We start from the raw sequence: 15,216 nt of genomic DNA on the forward strand, positions 1-15,216 counted from the left end.
CGATCGGTCTTAGATTAGAACTTCGGAATACATTTAAAATTAATTTATTCGAGCAAGCGAAAATGCACCGAAAGTAGTTATTGTATTAACTGCTATATCGTTGCCTCAGAGCAACAGTAAGACAACTAATCCCAGGAATAACACTATGATATCCTACTGTTGCTCTGAGGCGACGGTATGTTTAAGAACTTTGAACTCAACCAGTGATGCAAAAATACCGTAGAATAAGAAATGAGTAAAAAGCATGAAAGGAAAGGGGAAAAAAAAGACATGCAATTAGTAGGAAAAAAACAGACATGCAGTTATAATTAGTAGAAAAGATGCTACAGAGTTGTTTGTCTACAAAGAGCGTCTCATGTAGATACATGGGCTATAATGCAGAGGTAAATACCGATTATTCCAAGCATTGAGAAGGGATAAGAGATAGAGGGAGCGAAGCCTTTCTCTCTTGAAGCAAAGATCCCAAGTAACATGATTGATTTTAAAGCAAAGTATTGGAAGAAATGAGGTTTATTTCGTACCAATTTTGCGCAAAACGTGTCAATCATTCGTCGTAGGTGAATCACGTGACAAGGGATCGCAGCCTCAGCTTTTCCTAAGCCAATGCTTGAACTTTACTCCCTCCAGTTACTAATTCCTTGCTCTATGATTCCAAGCGGTGATATTTTCATCTTCAAAAGCAGCATTCTCATGGCAGTCTAATAGAATCTGCACGTCACCCACAAATCGATTCCAGCAACCGCAGATAACCAGCAACATGCGGATCTACTTGCCTCCTGCTTTCTGTTGGATTTTTTGCGGATTTCTACCCGGTACACTATTTGTAAACTTGTTTATGTCGATAGGGAAAACCACTTTCCGAGACATCACTTTTTAAAAAAGAAAGGGTTTTTCGGGAGTTGAAGGAAGACTTTTTGGGGCATAAAAGTACCTTCTGAACTACGCTAATGAGTTTGATTTTAAATGTTCATATAATGAGGATGGCATTGTTCTAAAAAGAAAAAAAAAATGCGCTCACTTCACATCTGAACAGACACGCCTGATGTTTCAGAACATTATCCCAATAAATAGAGCCTGCCATGCTTACGATTTGAACAATGATGTGTCCAGTGGCAGAATAGCTGGAGCAAATGGTTTCGAGCCAATGACATAGGGTCAAATGGTGGCCAGAGCATGGATTGTTACAGGTTTTTCTTCTGGACATTTGCTAGTGATTCGGATTCCACTTTAAGCTGTAGGACCTCCAGCGATACATAGAAGCACTTCGTGCTTGGCCTGTTCAGCGAAATTGCACAATGATCGGTCGTTTGGGTACTACTTAGTTCTAGGACAATGTGGTCCGTACCGAGAAGTCAACAATACTATAACGGTGTTGTTCTATGATACTATCTTGGGCGTAATGAGTTCCTGGTGGTTTCTGTGTAAAGATATGACGTGAGTTTAATTGCATTGCAAAATTGTTGAAAAGCAAAATTGGTCTGGAATGAAAGGGATACATTACCAAGTCCAGTTAGTACGTTTTCTTCGACAAGATAACTATCAGTGACTGCTGCTGTAAATGTAACATAACTGCCAGAAGTAAATTAAAAAAGGTTTCATAAATGTCTGAGGAACACAACATGCCACAAGACATCTCATACGTGAGGCTTCCAACCTATAAATGCGCCTGTTTTATAGATGCGCCACGGAAAGATGGCGGATGAACTAGAAACGGAAACAGAATACTTCGTATTGAAGTAGGCATAATCCCCGAAAACGAGCAAGTAGTTAAAAAAATGCTGCTTGTTTTTTCTCGCTGATCCTACCTATTGAAAAATGAAGTGGTCTGTTTCCACCTCCTTTTCGTCCGTCATCTCTCCGTGACGCAACTATAGCAATTATTGCTAAATAGCGATCGCTCACTGCGTTGTAAATCCGAGACAACTTGTATTGAGCAGTCTGCATGCTCTTCCATTACCTAAAATCACTTCTAAAGCCTAAAAGCAATTCCCAGCTCCCTGAATACTACCGTCGAATGGGATGACTTTGTGCCAGCATGGGGTGAGATTGTGCCATATTATATATACTAATACCAATACAAATATGTTTAATAAAATTACGTTAAAGATATAGCAGAGTGCAGCAAATTTCAAACCCTCTATCTGTAATAAAAACAGCATCTCACTCTTATAGTTACGCCAAAACCTATGTGGCACAATCTAACCCCTGCTGGCACTAATTCACCCCATATTCAAAACGATTAATAATTAGAGGCCAACAATTTCAACCACTTCACAGTTAACCTAAGTTCACTCTTCTTCAACAAAAATAGTCGTACTCCACAAACCAACCTTACTTTCAAAATCTTCTAGCAGTTAAATTACTAGACATAGTGATTTTTTGAAAACTGTAGGTACTGTTTGATTGTGTAGTGTTTGACAGTTTTTGGAATGCTGCTCTCGATTGCGGGATGGGTGTAAACTTAGCTTTTGACTCATACACTAGTTGCTTATTGCTATTTATCAGCACGCTTTTAGCAGGATACTTTTCTCTGCTCTGTATTGTTCCTGTTATTTTTATGTTCTGCTACTTCTCACATCCTTTAACCGCGTGGTTGACTTATTTTACATTTGAAAACATTATTCTTGAAGATATGTGCAATTGTTCTCAAAAAATATGAGTGTGTGCCAACTGCGATATTTTCCGTGTTCAATAAATAAAACAACGATGAAATTTTGTCCTGCATTTTTGAAAATTAGACTCTGGACGAAATAAATCTGTTTCTAGTCAATAAAATTAGCAACATTCCTTCATAGTGCGCTATCCAACTATGAAAGTAACTTCATTTAATATTTGGTGACACATTCCGTTTGAGATTAGTTGATTAAGTTTATTAGAACTTCATCTCTTTCCTGTACTGAATTCTCTTCCTACCCATTCCAATTAGATTTGGGCCATATTATCAAACGGGATCTGTCAAATCCCGGACGCCAGAGCTCCCGGATGGCTAAAATAAATACTATGGCGACTAACTCTTTCAGAAGCCATGTCACTCTAAATTTTTCAATAAACTCAGAGAAATAATCTGTTTGGTCTAAAATTTCATTCTGGTATCTGGTATGAATGAACTAAAGTTTCTTGTATGAATGAACCAAAGTATGAATGAACTTGAAACTTTACCATTTTTGTAGCTCTCTGTCTTGAAATGCCTAGTACTGCGCAGAGTTTTGAAATACACATAATTTCACTATTAGATATCATAAAATTCTTGTAAATGAATTTTGCTTAACTAATATTTACTACTGTGTAACTTTTAGACTTGTATAAGTCATAAATATCCAAAAATTGAACTAATTGCAGATGTTCTCTTTCAGGTGAACAATTTCAATATGAAAGCTTTTTCCAGGAACAGATAGCGAAGAAGAAACGTGATCATTCGTATAGGGTTTTCAAGAAAGTGAATCGTCTAGCAAACAATTTTCCATGCGCCAATGAGTTCACTCAAGATGCGAAGGATATAATAGTGTGGTGCAGTAATGATTATCTAGGAATGAGCAGACACCCTGCTGTAAGAGAAGCGGTGACGTAAGTTATTTATGGTGCTGTGTTTAAAAATTATTGTATTCGGTGATTTTTAGTCTGATTTCTATGGCTATTTTTTCCAAATAAAAATTTAAAAACAACAGTAGAGCAACAACAACTAGCAGGTGGCTGAAATGAATCATAAGTGCTAAAGCTTGACCACGGAGAGATGACGCGTGAACCCGAAGCGGAAGCGGACCACTTCATTCTGTAATATAGGTAAGATCAGCGAGAACGCGAGACTAGACTGCTTGCGCGTTGTCACTGATTCAACCTATTACAAAATAAAGTGGTTTATTTTCACTTCCAGTTCACCTGCTATACCTCCGTAGTCAAGCTTTACAGAAAAGATAGTAATGATTTGCAGTACAAATTAATAAATAGTAAACATAGAGTATAAATCCTTTTACAGTAGAAAAATCTATCTCAGTAAAAATACAATACAGTACAGCCCAGTACTGCTGTGTACAACGTGCTAAATATCCAAAGCTTTAAAATTTTAAAAAGTCGCTTGTCTCAATCAATGCCGAAGTACTTCAAACGCTCTCGCTGAGCAGTGCGTTAAATTAATTTTATTTGAAGTACATGTCTTTCATCTTTGTGGCGCCTGTATTAGTGGAGTTCGGTTCTCGGGGGTTCAGATAAAAGAGGTTCTACTGTAGTTTCAAAAACTGTTTTATCTGCATCATCATCAACAAGATGTAAAATTTGAAAAATACTTGAATGTCTAATTAACGTATCCTTTACTACATATTTATGTCTTTACACGCATGATACTTTATGAAGCAGTTGTATGAGGAAGTAATTTGTATTGCAAATTCTAATTTAACAGCAAAAATATATGTTGCGAAAAACATTGGTTTGTGCAAATGCTGAGGTTTAAGTAGAATTCCTTATTGGTGTAAATATCAATGAATACAAATTGACTTCTTACTTGAGGTATGCTATTATTTAGTTGATGCAGTTTGGTTAATATGTATAGAGAAAAGTTAATATGTTACAAATTTAAACGACTCATCTATCGGCTCTAGCCAGAGAAGTAAATGGAAATGTATATTCGATATTTGTATTTTAAATATGATAGTGGTTATACCAACTTTCGTAGTTCTTTCGAAAATAAATTGATTTCTAGCAAAAGTTGTGCATCACAACATTGAGATGATTGCAGCCATTTGTAATCATTACACCTCCTATGGGGACATGATTAATTATGTTCACTTTAGTTCATTTATACTGGATTATTACGGTCACTTACATGAGTATACGTTACGATTGCTATTTTCAAGGACTGTATGAGTCATCATAATGGATTTCATTTTAAAACTAACCGAATGTGATTCTAATTGCATAAAAAAGTTGATCACAGTCACAACTATGTTTTAAGAAAATATACAGCTCCTCGCAATAATATTCGCAAATAAAAAGAAAGAAAGAAAATGATTGTAAGCCCTGTTTAATTAATCATTACTTTTAAAAATACGATTTCAATATTTTTTCAACAGCCATTACAATTACTATTAAAAAAAAATCAACGAATGTTGTTCCACAAGGGTCCAAAAAGGAGTTTTCAGTTTTAACTGGATTATAGAATTATGTAGAATTTTAGGGGTAGGGGTGTGATGAGGATTATTCTACTATTTGGGGACTCATTCTGGAGATGGAGGGTATTTTGTTGCAATTGAAGGGTGCACCATCGCTTTTGGGGTATTGGGATGAGCATCCCAAAATTACTCATTATGCTTTAAAAATATTATTGATTTTTGTTTTAACTATTGAAATTACTTGTGTTTTAGAAGGGTTGGTAAAATCGTCGAACCGTTGTTGATTATTTTTAATCTTTTTAGTGACGCTGTAGAGCATCATGGTGCCGGTGCTGGAGGAACGCGAAACATATCTGGAAATTCAACGTTTCATGAAGAATTAGAGAGGGAATTAGCTTCTTTGCATAAGAAAAAGGCTGCGCTGCTTTTCACTTCATGCTATGTAGCGAATGATTCGACACTATATACTTTAGCACGTATGATGCCAGGTACGTTTTTCCGTTTTCATATACATATTTATCTCAACACAAACAAGCAAGCTAGTTTTTTCTTTTTTTTTTTAATGAGTAGATTTGGATCTGAAAGCAAAGACGCTGGGCTAAATATTTCATAAAAGGAACTACGGTGACTTTTTTTTAAGTAATTATGCTTTTATTTATATGAAAATAGAAATGTATCTGTGACTTCTTATTTTTAAATTTTAGGTTTACCTCTTACTTTAAGGGAGTCCGAGACACAAAAATCATCAAATTTTGCAATTTTTTTTTTTAAATCATATGAAAAAAATTTCAGCTTTTTTTTTCTCCTTAAAAGGACGTTTGAATCTTGTTTCTATCTTAATTAGAACGAAAGCTATAATTATTTCTGTTGCATGCATTTACCTAATATTATATTTAACTTAAAAACTTTGAACGCGTTTTTCTCCATGAAGCAGTTTTTCCCGATTTTTCGCATTCAAACTCTTATAAGTAAAAAACTGATAAAGATCAAGTAATGAAATTGGGAACATAACTTTTTCAAACAGTTTACTTTAATTTTTATTCGGCAAATTTAAAAAAAAAAAAAACGTTTATTCAAAAAATATGATTATTTTTTCCAAAAGTATCTTCTCATTTTTCGAAAATTTTCTTCAACTGTTTTCTATTTTTTATTGAATTAATATTTTTTAAATCGGCAAATAAAAATTAAAACTTAGATATTTGGGCATAATTTTTTGAAAATTTTTTAAAATTGACCTTGAATATTTTGAGTTTTAGCGATTTAAAGCAAGCCCATTTAAAAAAATTAAATTAAAATTAAAAAAACTTTTTTATGGGTTTTTTTAATGATTTTTCTTATTAAATAGATGGTTAATTAGTGCAAAAAATTTCGAAACTCTAAACTGTTCAATAAATTCTTTTTCCAAAATGTGTCCCGTGGTGCGTGGGATTCTCATCTATGGGTCAAAAGAGGGGGGGGGGAGGGAGAAGAGCAAGAATGGTTGAAAACCACGTGTTTATAATATTTCAAGTTTAAATCCTTAAATATGTCAAATATAAGTTGTTGAGGTTGAAAAAAAAAAAACTGTCGAACATTTTTCTTACAAAAGTAGAAGATAATTGAAATTATATTTTTCAAATGTACTGTTTTCTCTCAACATAAGTCTAATATAATGACTTAATTTTTTTCTGAGAACTAATAAAATTTAAATTATTCTTTAAACATTTTTCCATCCAGTTAATTTCAGCTGATATGCAGTTTGAACTGTTAAACTGATCATGCTTTATGATTAGCCATAAAATTTTCAACGAAGCAAAAAAAGCAAAACCTGTACACCTAACATTACATCGCTTCTTCTAAACTTCCGTAGGAGAAAGCATCCTTCCCGTCGACCGTGTATTGAACCACATCCTCTTCCTGCCATAACACAGCATTTTTATCTCTCTTTAGGAAACATTGCATTTTTACAATTTCAAAAGAGAGATATTCCGGTTACATAGATAGATAGAGATATTTAAGAGATATGTATAGGTCTGTTTCACTTCTCTCGGATGTAAAAGTTCTGCATCTCAGAAAAGATTTCATTCTTAATCAAAAAGTTCGGTTTCTTCCATTCCCATTTGAAAACTATGAGTTTTCATCGTCTTAAGACAAAAAAAAAAAAAAAAAAAAGAAAGAAAAAAACTTTTTAACAAAAAAATTGAACCGCCGAAAAAACTGAAAAGCAAAAAATAATAAACCATTTTATTAAACCTTAATAACTAAGTTCTTAAACTGATGTAAGTATACCTAAGTATATATTTTTGTAATAATTTAGAGTTTTTAATTAACCTTAATAACTCAGTTCTTAAATTAATGTAAGTATACCTAAGTAGTTTTGAGTCGGTGCCAAACAAGCAAATTAATTATTTTTGTAAAGCGTGAGGCGCAGCGGTGGCGTATGGCGACACGCCCCTTCGCCGGAAAATGCCGAGCGTTCACGAAGTTAAACCCGAACGTCGTCAAGTGGTCTCGAAGAAGCACGTGTCGAGTATTTGGCTGCTACTGAGCTTTTGCCTCATATACAACAGTCAAAATGTTTATATCATTGTTCATCATACTGAAGAAGGATTTCTCATCTTGTTAAAAGCTCAAATAAATGGTTTTGTGGGTCATAGTATTATTCAGCGTAAGTATGGCATAACAACTGTAGCCGTTAATTGCATACATGATCCTGAAGATTTTTCTCACTGGTTGTTTGCCTCTCTCGTGCGAGGTCCCAAAGGTTTCAAAGCTCCAACGAGAGGTACTTTTTGTTGTATACGATCTTCTAGTATTCATGATTTAATGATGGCGTGTGGAGGGAGCATTTTTTGAAACATTTATGTTTATCGCCGGACATTTCACATTACATTGCTAATTTTATTTGGTTATTTCTTTAAATTTAGGTAATTTAGGGATCTTTGTTTATTTATTGTTTGGCACCGACTCAAAACTACTTAGGTATACTTACATTAATTTAAGAACTGAGTTATTAAGGTTAATTAAAAACTCTAAATTATTACAAAAATATATACTTAGGTATACTTACATCAGTTTAAGAACTTAGTTATTAAGGTTTAATAAAATGGTTTATTATTTTTTGCTTTTCAGTTTTTTCGGCGGTTCAATTTTTTTGTTAAAAAGTTTTTATTTTATAGTTTTTTGTGGCTATAATCTGTATGCTTATATTTTTGATTACTTTTAAAATATCTACCTACCTTACTTTAGCTATTAACACACACACACACACACACACATATATATATATATATATATATATATATATATATATATATATATATATATATATATATATATATATATATATATATATATATATATATATATATATATATATATATATATAATCGTATTTTAACAATTATCTGTTGTGTTACATAAATAATTTTAAAAAAGCAGGCTTTATATACTAACATAGGTAGGCCTACAAAAAATGCTGCTCGGATGAGGAAAAGATGTTTAGAAGAATCTATTAATGAGAAAGAAAAAAGGTTGGAAGCAAACAGAAAGAGAATTACATTAACACGTTCGCAGGAGAGTTTAGGTCAGCGCGAGGAAAGACTGTCCAGAATGAGAAGCTACAATAACGATAGGTTATTGCAAGAAAGTGATAAGCAGCGCGCTCGTCGTTTAGATCTGATAAGAGAGCGACTTTCAAATGAGAGTGAAGAGCAACGCGCTCATCGTTTAGATCTGATAAGAGAGCGAGTTTCAATTGAAATTGAGGACGAACGTATGCTGCGTTTGGATGCTGCTCGTAACCGTTCAGCAATGGTGGTACTTCACGAATCTTCCGAGGAGAGAATTAATCGTCTGAGCGCCATGCGACAAGCAGCTCGCGATCGAAGAAACCAGTGTAACGCAGAAAACTTTAAGAAATCAATTAATGTTTATGCTGACTTGTCGTGTTCAATATGCAAAAAAAAATTTGTATCCTCAGCAACGTAGGAAATTGCAAACTAAAAAATTAGGCTCTATTTTGCCTAACGAACTGGTAGCTTTAGGTAATATAATTACTTGTTCACGATGCTCAAACAATATTAAAAGACATAAAACTCCACCCCAGGCCTATTGGAACAAAATGTCGGTAGCTGCAATACCTACAGAAATTGATGAGTTATCGGAAATTGAGAAACGTTTTATTTGCAGAGTAGTGCCATTTCTTAAAATAATAAAAGTTCAAAATCGTTTGAGCCAAGACTGGTGCAAAGGGCAGGCAATCCTTTCTGCTCAGGATGTGGTCGAGCTGGCGGAACAACTTCCGCTTGAACCTTATCAAACTGGATTAGTGCTCGTAGTAGAAAGTCGTGAAAATTTAGAACATTCTAGGGAGTTTCAAATTGATATAGGTAAACTTCAAGTGGCATTGCAGTGGCTCCTAAAGAATAATGCACTGTATAAAGATGTTCGTGTGCATTTTCCTACTGTGATCGATATTTCTACGATAACACAAATTGCTGACGAATTTGCATTTTGTCATCTATTGTACGTTAGCTTTGTTGTACAAACTAACTTATTTGGTTTCCGCTGAAAAAAATATATAACTCCAACATTTTCTTATTGTTAGTACTACTGAATCCAACACACATTTCTTCAAATATCTCGAAAACTCATTTCTGCAGATACTGCCGCTTACCTGCCCACGGCAGTACACACGAGAGACATACAGGTCTGAAGCTCATTCACTGTGAGCTTTTTTTTTTTGTAATACCCAACTCAGAATCAAAAAATCTTGGAGTAAACAACTAATCACCCCCCTCTCCCCCCCTTAGGGTAGGAATTTTCCCCTCAAATTTATAGGGGAATTACTTCAGGCTATACCCTTTCTAATAAAAAAGGAATAATCAAAATCAGACTATTCTGTAAAAAGTTATGTGTGGTCATACATTTAAAAAAAAAAAAAAAATACGTGTCGACTTGAGAACCTCCTCCGTTTTTTCGTCGGTTAAAAATAGTATGTCACCATCACTAAACTTTGCCCTATTTTTTCATACAAATCCTGAATATAAAAAATGTTTGACGACTGGCACTGAAAACTAACCCTAATCACAAGTACCAGAGATTGAGAGGTCTACACTGCCGTGTGCAGGTAAAGGGCTATAACTGCAATTTTATCTTTTTTTTGCATTTTGTCATCATTGTTTGTACGTTAGCTTTGTTGTACAAATTAACTTATTTGGTTTCCGCTAAAAAAATATAATTCCAACATTTCCCAGTTGATAGTACTGAATCCAGCGCACAATTCTTCAAATATCTCGAAAACTCATTTCTGCAGATACTGTCGTTTACCTGCTCAAGACAGTACACACGAGAGACATACAAGTCTGCATCTCATTCATCGTGAGGTTTTTTTTTTTTTTTGTTATACCCAATTCAGCATCAAAAAATCTTAGAGTGAACTACTAATCGCCCTCCTTTCCCCATCCTTAGGGAAGGATTTTTCCCTCAAATTTATATAGGAACAACTTCAGGCTGTACCCTTTCAAATAAAAAAAAAGAATATTCTAAATCGGACTATTCTGTAAAAAGTTATGTGTGGTCATATATAAAAAAATCTGTGAGTGAACAACAAATCTCCCCCTTTTCCCACCCTTAGGGTAGGAATTTTTTCTCCAAATTTATATGAGACCAACTTCAGGGTATAACCTTTCCAATAAAAAAAGAATTATCAAAATCGGACTATTTTGTAAAAAGTTATGTGTGGTCATACATTAAAAATCTGTGAGTGAACAACAAATCAACCCCCTTTTCCCACCCTTAGGGTAGGAATTTTTTTTCAAAATTTTTATGGGACCACCTTCGGGGTATACCCTTTCCAATAAAAAAAGAATTATCAAAATCAGACTGTTATGTAAAAAGTTATGCGTGGTCATACATTAAAAAAAAAAAAAAAAAATATACGTGTCGAATTGAGAACCTCCTCCGTTTTTTCGTCGGTTAAAAAAAGGGAAAAAGAAAAAAGAAAAAAAAAGAAGAAGAAGAAAATACAGTAAGAGAGGAGAGAGAGAGATAGAAAATATACTTCCCTCATGTTTGCATCTATGAGTAAGACAGAGGATTCCTAAGTTGGAACCATGGCACCCTAGGGTACCGCAGGTTGAGGCAAGGAGTGACATGGACGCAAAGTGTCCATGATGTTAGATTTGTGTTGTTAAGGAAACAAAAAGATGCAATGATTACTCATAAAACCTTACCCGGTTTCAGATATTTAGCTTCAATAAAAATAATAACAACTGAGAGGGACACCATATTAAAAAGCCTTCTTTCAATAAGTAAATAATAAGTGGAAGCCCTGCACCTAAAGACATTTTTTCAAACAAAATAAAACAATTTTACAAAACTTATCTATCTCTGTGTCATACACCCAATATCTGACTGAAGGTGCCGTGGCAAAATTCTAACAGTTCAAAGGGTGCCACGACTTGGAAAAGTTTCGGAACCCCTGGTGTTGGAGATAGCACAAGGCAGGGGCATTTGCAGGAAAACGTGGGCGAGTAGGGCAACCGGGGCGCCAAGATATGAGAGGGCACAGTAAACTGAGCTTATGATGAAAAACAATTTAAATAGCTTTAGCTATTATTTTTTTTTCTAATGCTAGCACATAAAAGATTTTCATTCATTAGTTGTCTTTTATTACTATGTGCCCTCAGGTTTCAGATTGTATGTTCAATTTTATATCATGATTAAAATACGAAAAATATGTGGTACTTTTCCGTTGATGTCACCCCAGTTGATAGAGGGGTTTTAATGACTTTAAATGAAGACATACGAATGTTCATCCACTGTGAACCGAAATGTTCATTTCTGGGAAGGAGTGAGAAGGTTCCAAAAAGTATTTGTGCCTTAGGCCAGCTCTGGCACCAGGTCCAAACATGCATGCATATTAATATGATAAAATTGGTAATATGGATTAAAAACAAATTTTCTGTTGGGGTTTAAACCACCGTCCGCACCCTTATTCCCGCGGTTTCCCAAAAATTCTTGGAAGCTTATGGATGAATGTCTTTTCATCCATAAGCTCACTTATTTTGCATTGAAAAGGGGGTTCCTTGCAGCCCCGAAACACGTGTCTGCAATTTTTGTGCAATTATATGTTGTTATTTTTTATTTTGCTTGTCAGACCAGTGTGTTGTCGACTGCAAGATAACACGTCATATCGAGTCTTTCTCTGCCAAACCATTTCTAGCAGTTGGAAAAATCATAAACTTTCATAAACATTCCAAATTTACATTTATGAACTTGAAAATAGGTTGCAAAAACTATGTACTAACTGATGACAGCAGCTAGTGTTTTGCCAAAAAGCGTAAACATTCTAATTGTAACACGTAGCATATGAGTAAAAATGGTTTCTCGTATACAATCAATTTCTAAAGTAGTTAGTACTACTTGCCAGCGAGGGGAGGGGGGGGGGGGTAATGCTGAGAGAAGAGCTTAATTCGCATGGGAGCTCATGCGGAAGCTCAGCTTCTGCACTCTTTAAAATTATGTGTAAATGTTTTTATATTCGTCAGATTTTAGGCTGTTGACGTACAAAAAAGTTTTGCTGATTATCGAACTCCCGTATTTTTAGGATAGAAATGTAACCATTTATTTCAGAAACCAGCCAAGCGACAAGCTCTAATATTTTGAAAAATCATTTTTAGAGTCATATTAAAATTATTCTATGAGGTATATAATGCGTTAAACTAAAAGGAATACATATTTAGGTTTATTTCTTTCAGCAAAAAGCTTTGTTGAACAACCTGAAATTAGAAATTTTAGCGTTTGATTGGTTTCAGAAACAAGCGATTCAATTAAAATCTGGTTGAACGTAGTACGCAAGAGCTGATTTTCAATGGACAGACTGCTGCTGTTGCCCTCAATCTGAACCTAGTTTAAGATTACTTTATTTTTGCAATGAATTCATTTTAACTCCTTACTTTTATTTTAAAACAGGCTGCCATATTTTTTCGGACTCTGGAAATCATGCGTCGATGATACAAGGTATTCGAAACAGCGGAGTTCCGAAGCATATTTTTAGGCACAATGATCCTAAGGACCTGGAGCGGCAACTTAAATCTGTTGACGTATCTGTACCGAAAATTGTTGCTTTTGAAACTGTTCATTCTATGACTGGTAATGTTTGAGATTAATAATTACGAATAACGAACAAATTAGACTTTAAAACTTAAACATAACATTAAATTTTCTTCTGACACTCTTTTATGATTTCTTTTCTGGACTTTATTTTGCCTGATTATTACAGAAATAAATTTTATATTTTTGGTATTTCAAGATATTAGAGGTTGCGAAATATTAAAGCAATTTATTGCAATTTTCTAAAAAAAATTTTCATTTTCTTTCAAACTTATTTATATTTTTGATATTTCTTAAGAGGTCTCAACACGTTTTAAAGGGCCTCAAAGATCCAATTTAAAAGTTTCTTTTTTTTTAATTTAAAATCAAGTGACGAAATTTCTTCCTGCACTAAAATACAATTTAAAACAATGTTCAGGCTTTCGACTTAACTCCTTGTTTCTGTTTACTGCTGTCGCTCAACTAAACGTTTATACATGTAGTTAACACTAAAAACTAAATTGTGTTAAGAAAGTGCTGAGAGCTCATTGACGTGAGAATTAAAACACCGAGGAGAAATTGTTAGATCCTTATTTAAATATGACACCTTCAAATCTTAAATTGTAACATTGATGTAATCTTTACATCTCATGAATTGTTTTGACTTACATATTGCAAAGCAGTTGTGCATTGAGATACGCAAGTTTTTTAATATATATATTTGAGAATGAAACTCTTCCTGCTACGCGTGACTGCTTGTCACTCAAATTTATAGTTAAGGAGTCATGTAGAAGATACATATCGCTCTCTTGTCTTTAAACTATCTTATACACAATCATGCTGAAATTTTTATCTTTGCATATCGAACCGTTGCCTTTACACAATCTTATACAAATGCCATATAAAATATATATAAAAATATATTATAAAAATATATATAAAATATATTATAAATATATATTATAAAAATAGTCATGCTAAAATTTTGATCAATGCATATTGTCACCTTGCCTTTACACAATCTTATACACAATCATTCTGAAATTTTAATCTTTGCATATCGCACCTTTGCAAGGAAAGTGACACAACTCAGAAAAAAGTATTGGAGAAAATCAAGGTTTAACGCAATAGTACTTTTAAGTGATTTCGTGTCAATATGGGCAAGAAAATTATGATTTGATGTTTACTGATTAGTTTATGTTGTCTAAATTAAAAATGCATAGTTAAAGCATGAATTTTTTTCTTCTAAATTGCGAAATTTTAATCATATGTCATTATTGATTCTATCGTTTTTACGCCACCACGCACCAGTTACTTAAGAGAACTTTGCACGAGTCTTGGTGCAAGAATCAGCATTAAATTTAGGTTTAGAATCAATAGTTAGTACGTTTTTCACAAATTTTGAGTTTTGTCACTTTTCTTGCCGAGGTGCGATATGTGCTTGACTTTAATAACTTATGGCAAGTTTTCCAATGGCATGATAGCACCTTAGAGCAGACATCTAATAGAAACAACACAGGCTTGTTTTCCAGTCGCCTACAGAGAAAAGGTTTTTGTCTGGTGGTAGTCACTGCGTGCCGCCGAATTTTCGTCGAGAGAGTGACATTTATATTTCTTTCTTTTTTTTTTTTTTTTTGACGAGAAAGGTTTTGTACAACTCAGGTTGACATAACTAAGCAAAGAATTGCAAGGATCGACAGTGCGAATCATCATGTCAAGCATCGTGATGCTTGGTGTGACCGTAAGTTCGCCAAGTGTTTTCATAAATCTGTTATGCGATGAAATGGCATGTCTTCTAGCTGCTTTCTTGCAATTCCAAAAGGATCTTACTTTCTCCATTTTAACACTTCTTTTGAGGATAACACATCCTTGTTACGCTAACTAATATGACAATTCCTGCTTAACTTGATGCTGAAAAATGCCTTTTTTGAAGTGTTTTACCACTTCTTAATATTTACTTCCTGTTTTTAAAGTTTTTTTTTTTTTTTTTTTTTGCCTCCTTGAACAATTTTACAAGACTTATCTATCTCTTTTGTTG

At 34.0% G+C, this 15,216-nt stretch overlaps 1 protein-coding gene across 3 annotated transcripts in view; it reads left to right on the plus strand.

Annotated features, from left to right (window-relative positions):
• The window catches only part of LOC129231307 (5-aminolevulinate synthase, non-specific, mitochondrial-like), a 64,173-nt gene that overhangs the window by 33,491 nt on the left and 15,466 nt on the right, over window positions 1–15,216 (plus strand). For all 3 annotated transcript variants that reach the window (XM_054865595.1, XM_054865596.1, XM_054865597.1), the window contains 3 exons: window positions 3,354–3,564; window positions 5,406–5,590; window positions 13,059–13,238. In XM_054865595.1, coding sequence (XP_054721570.1) covers window positions 3,354–3,564; window positions 5,406–5,590; window positions 13,059–13,238 — 576 coding nt within the window. The remainder of the gene's footprint in view (window positions 1–3,353; window positions 3,565–5,405; window positions 5,591–13,058; window positions 13,239–15,216) is intronic.

Source organism: Uloborus diversus, chromosome 10 (assembly GCF_026930045.1).
Source record: "Uloborus diversus isolate 005 chromosome 10, Udiv.v.3.1, whole genome shotgun sequence".
NCBI lineage: Eukaryota > Metazoa > Arthropoda > Arachnida > Araneae > Uloboridae > Uloborus > Uloborus diversus.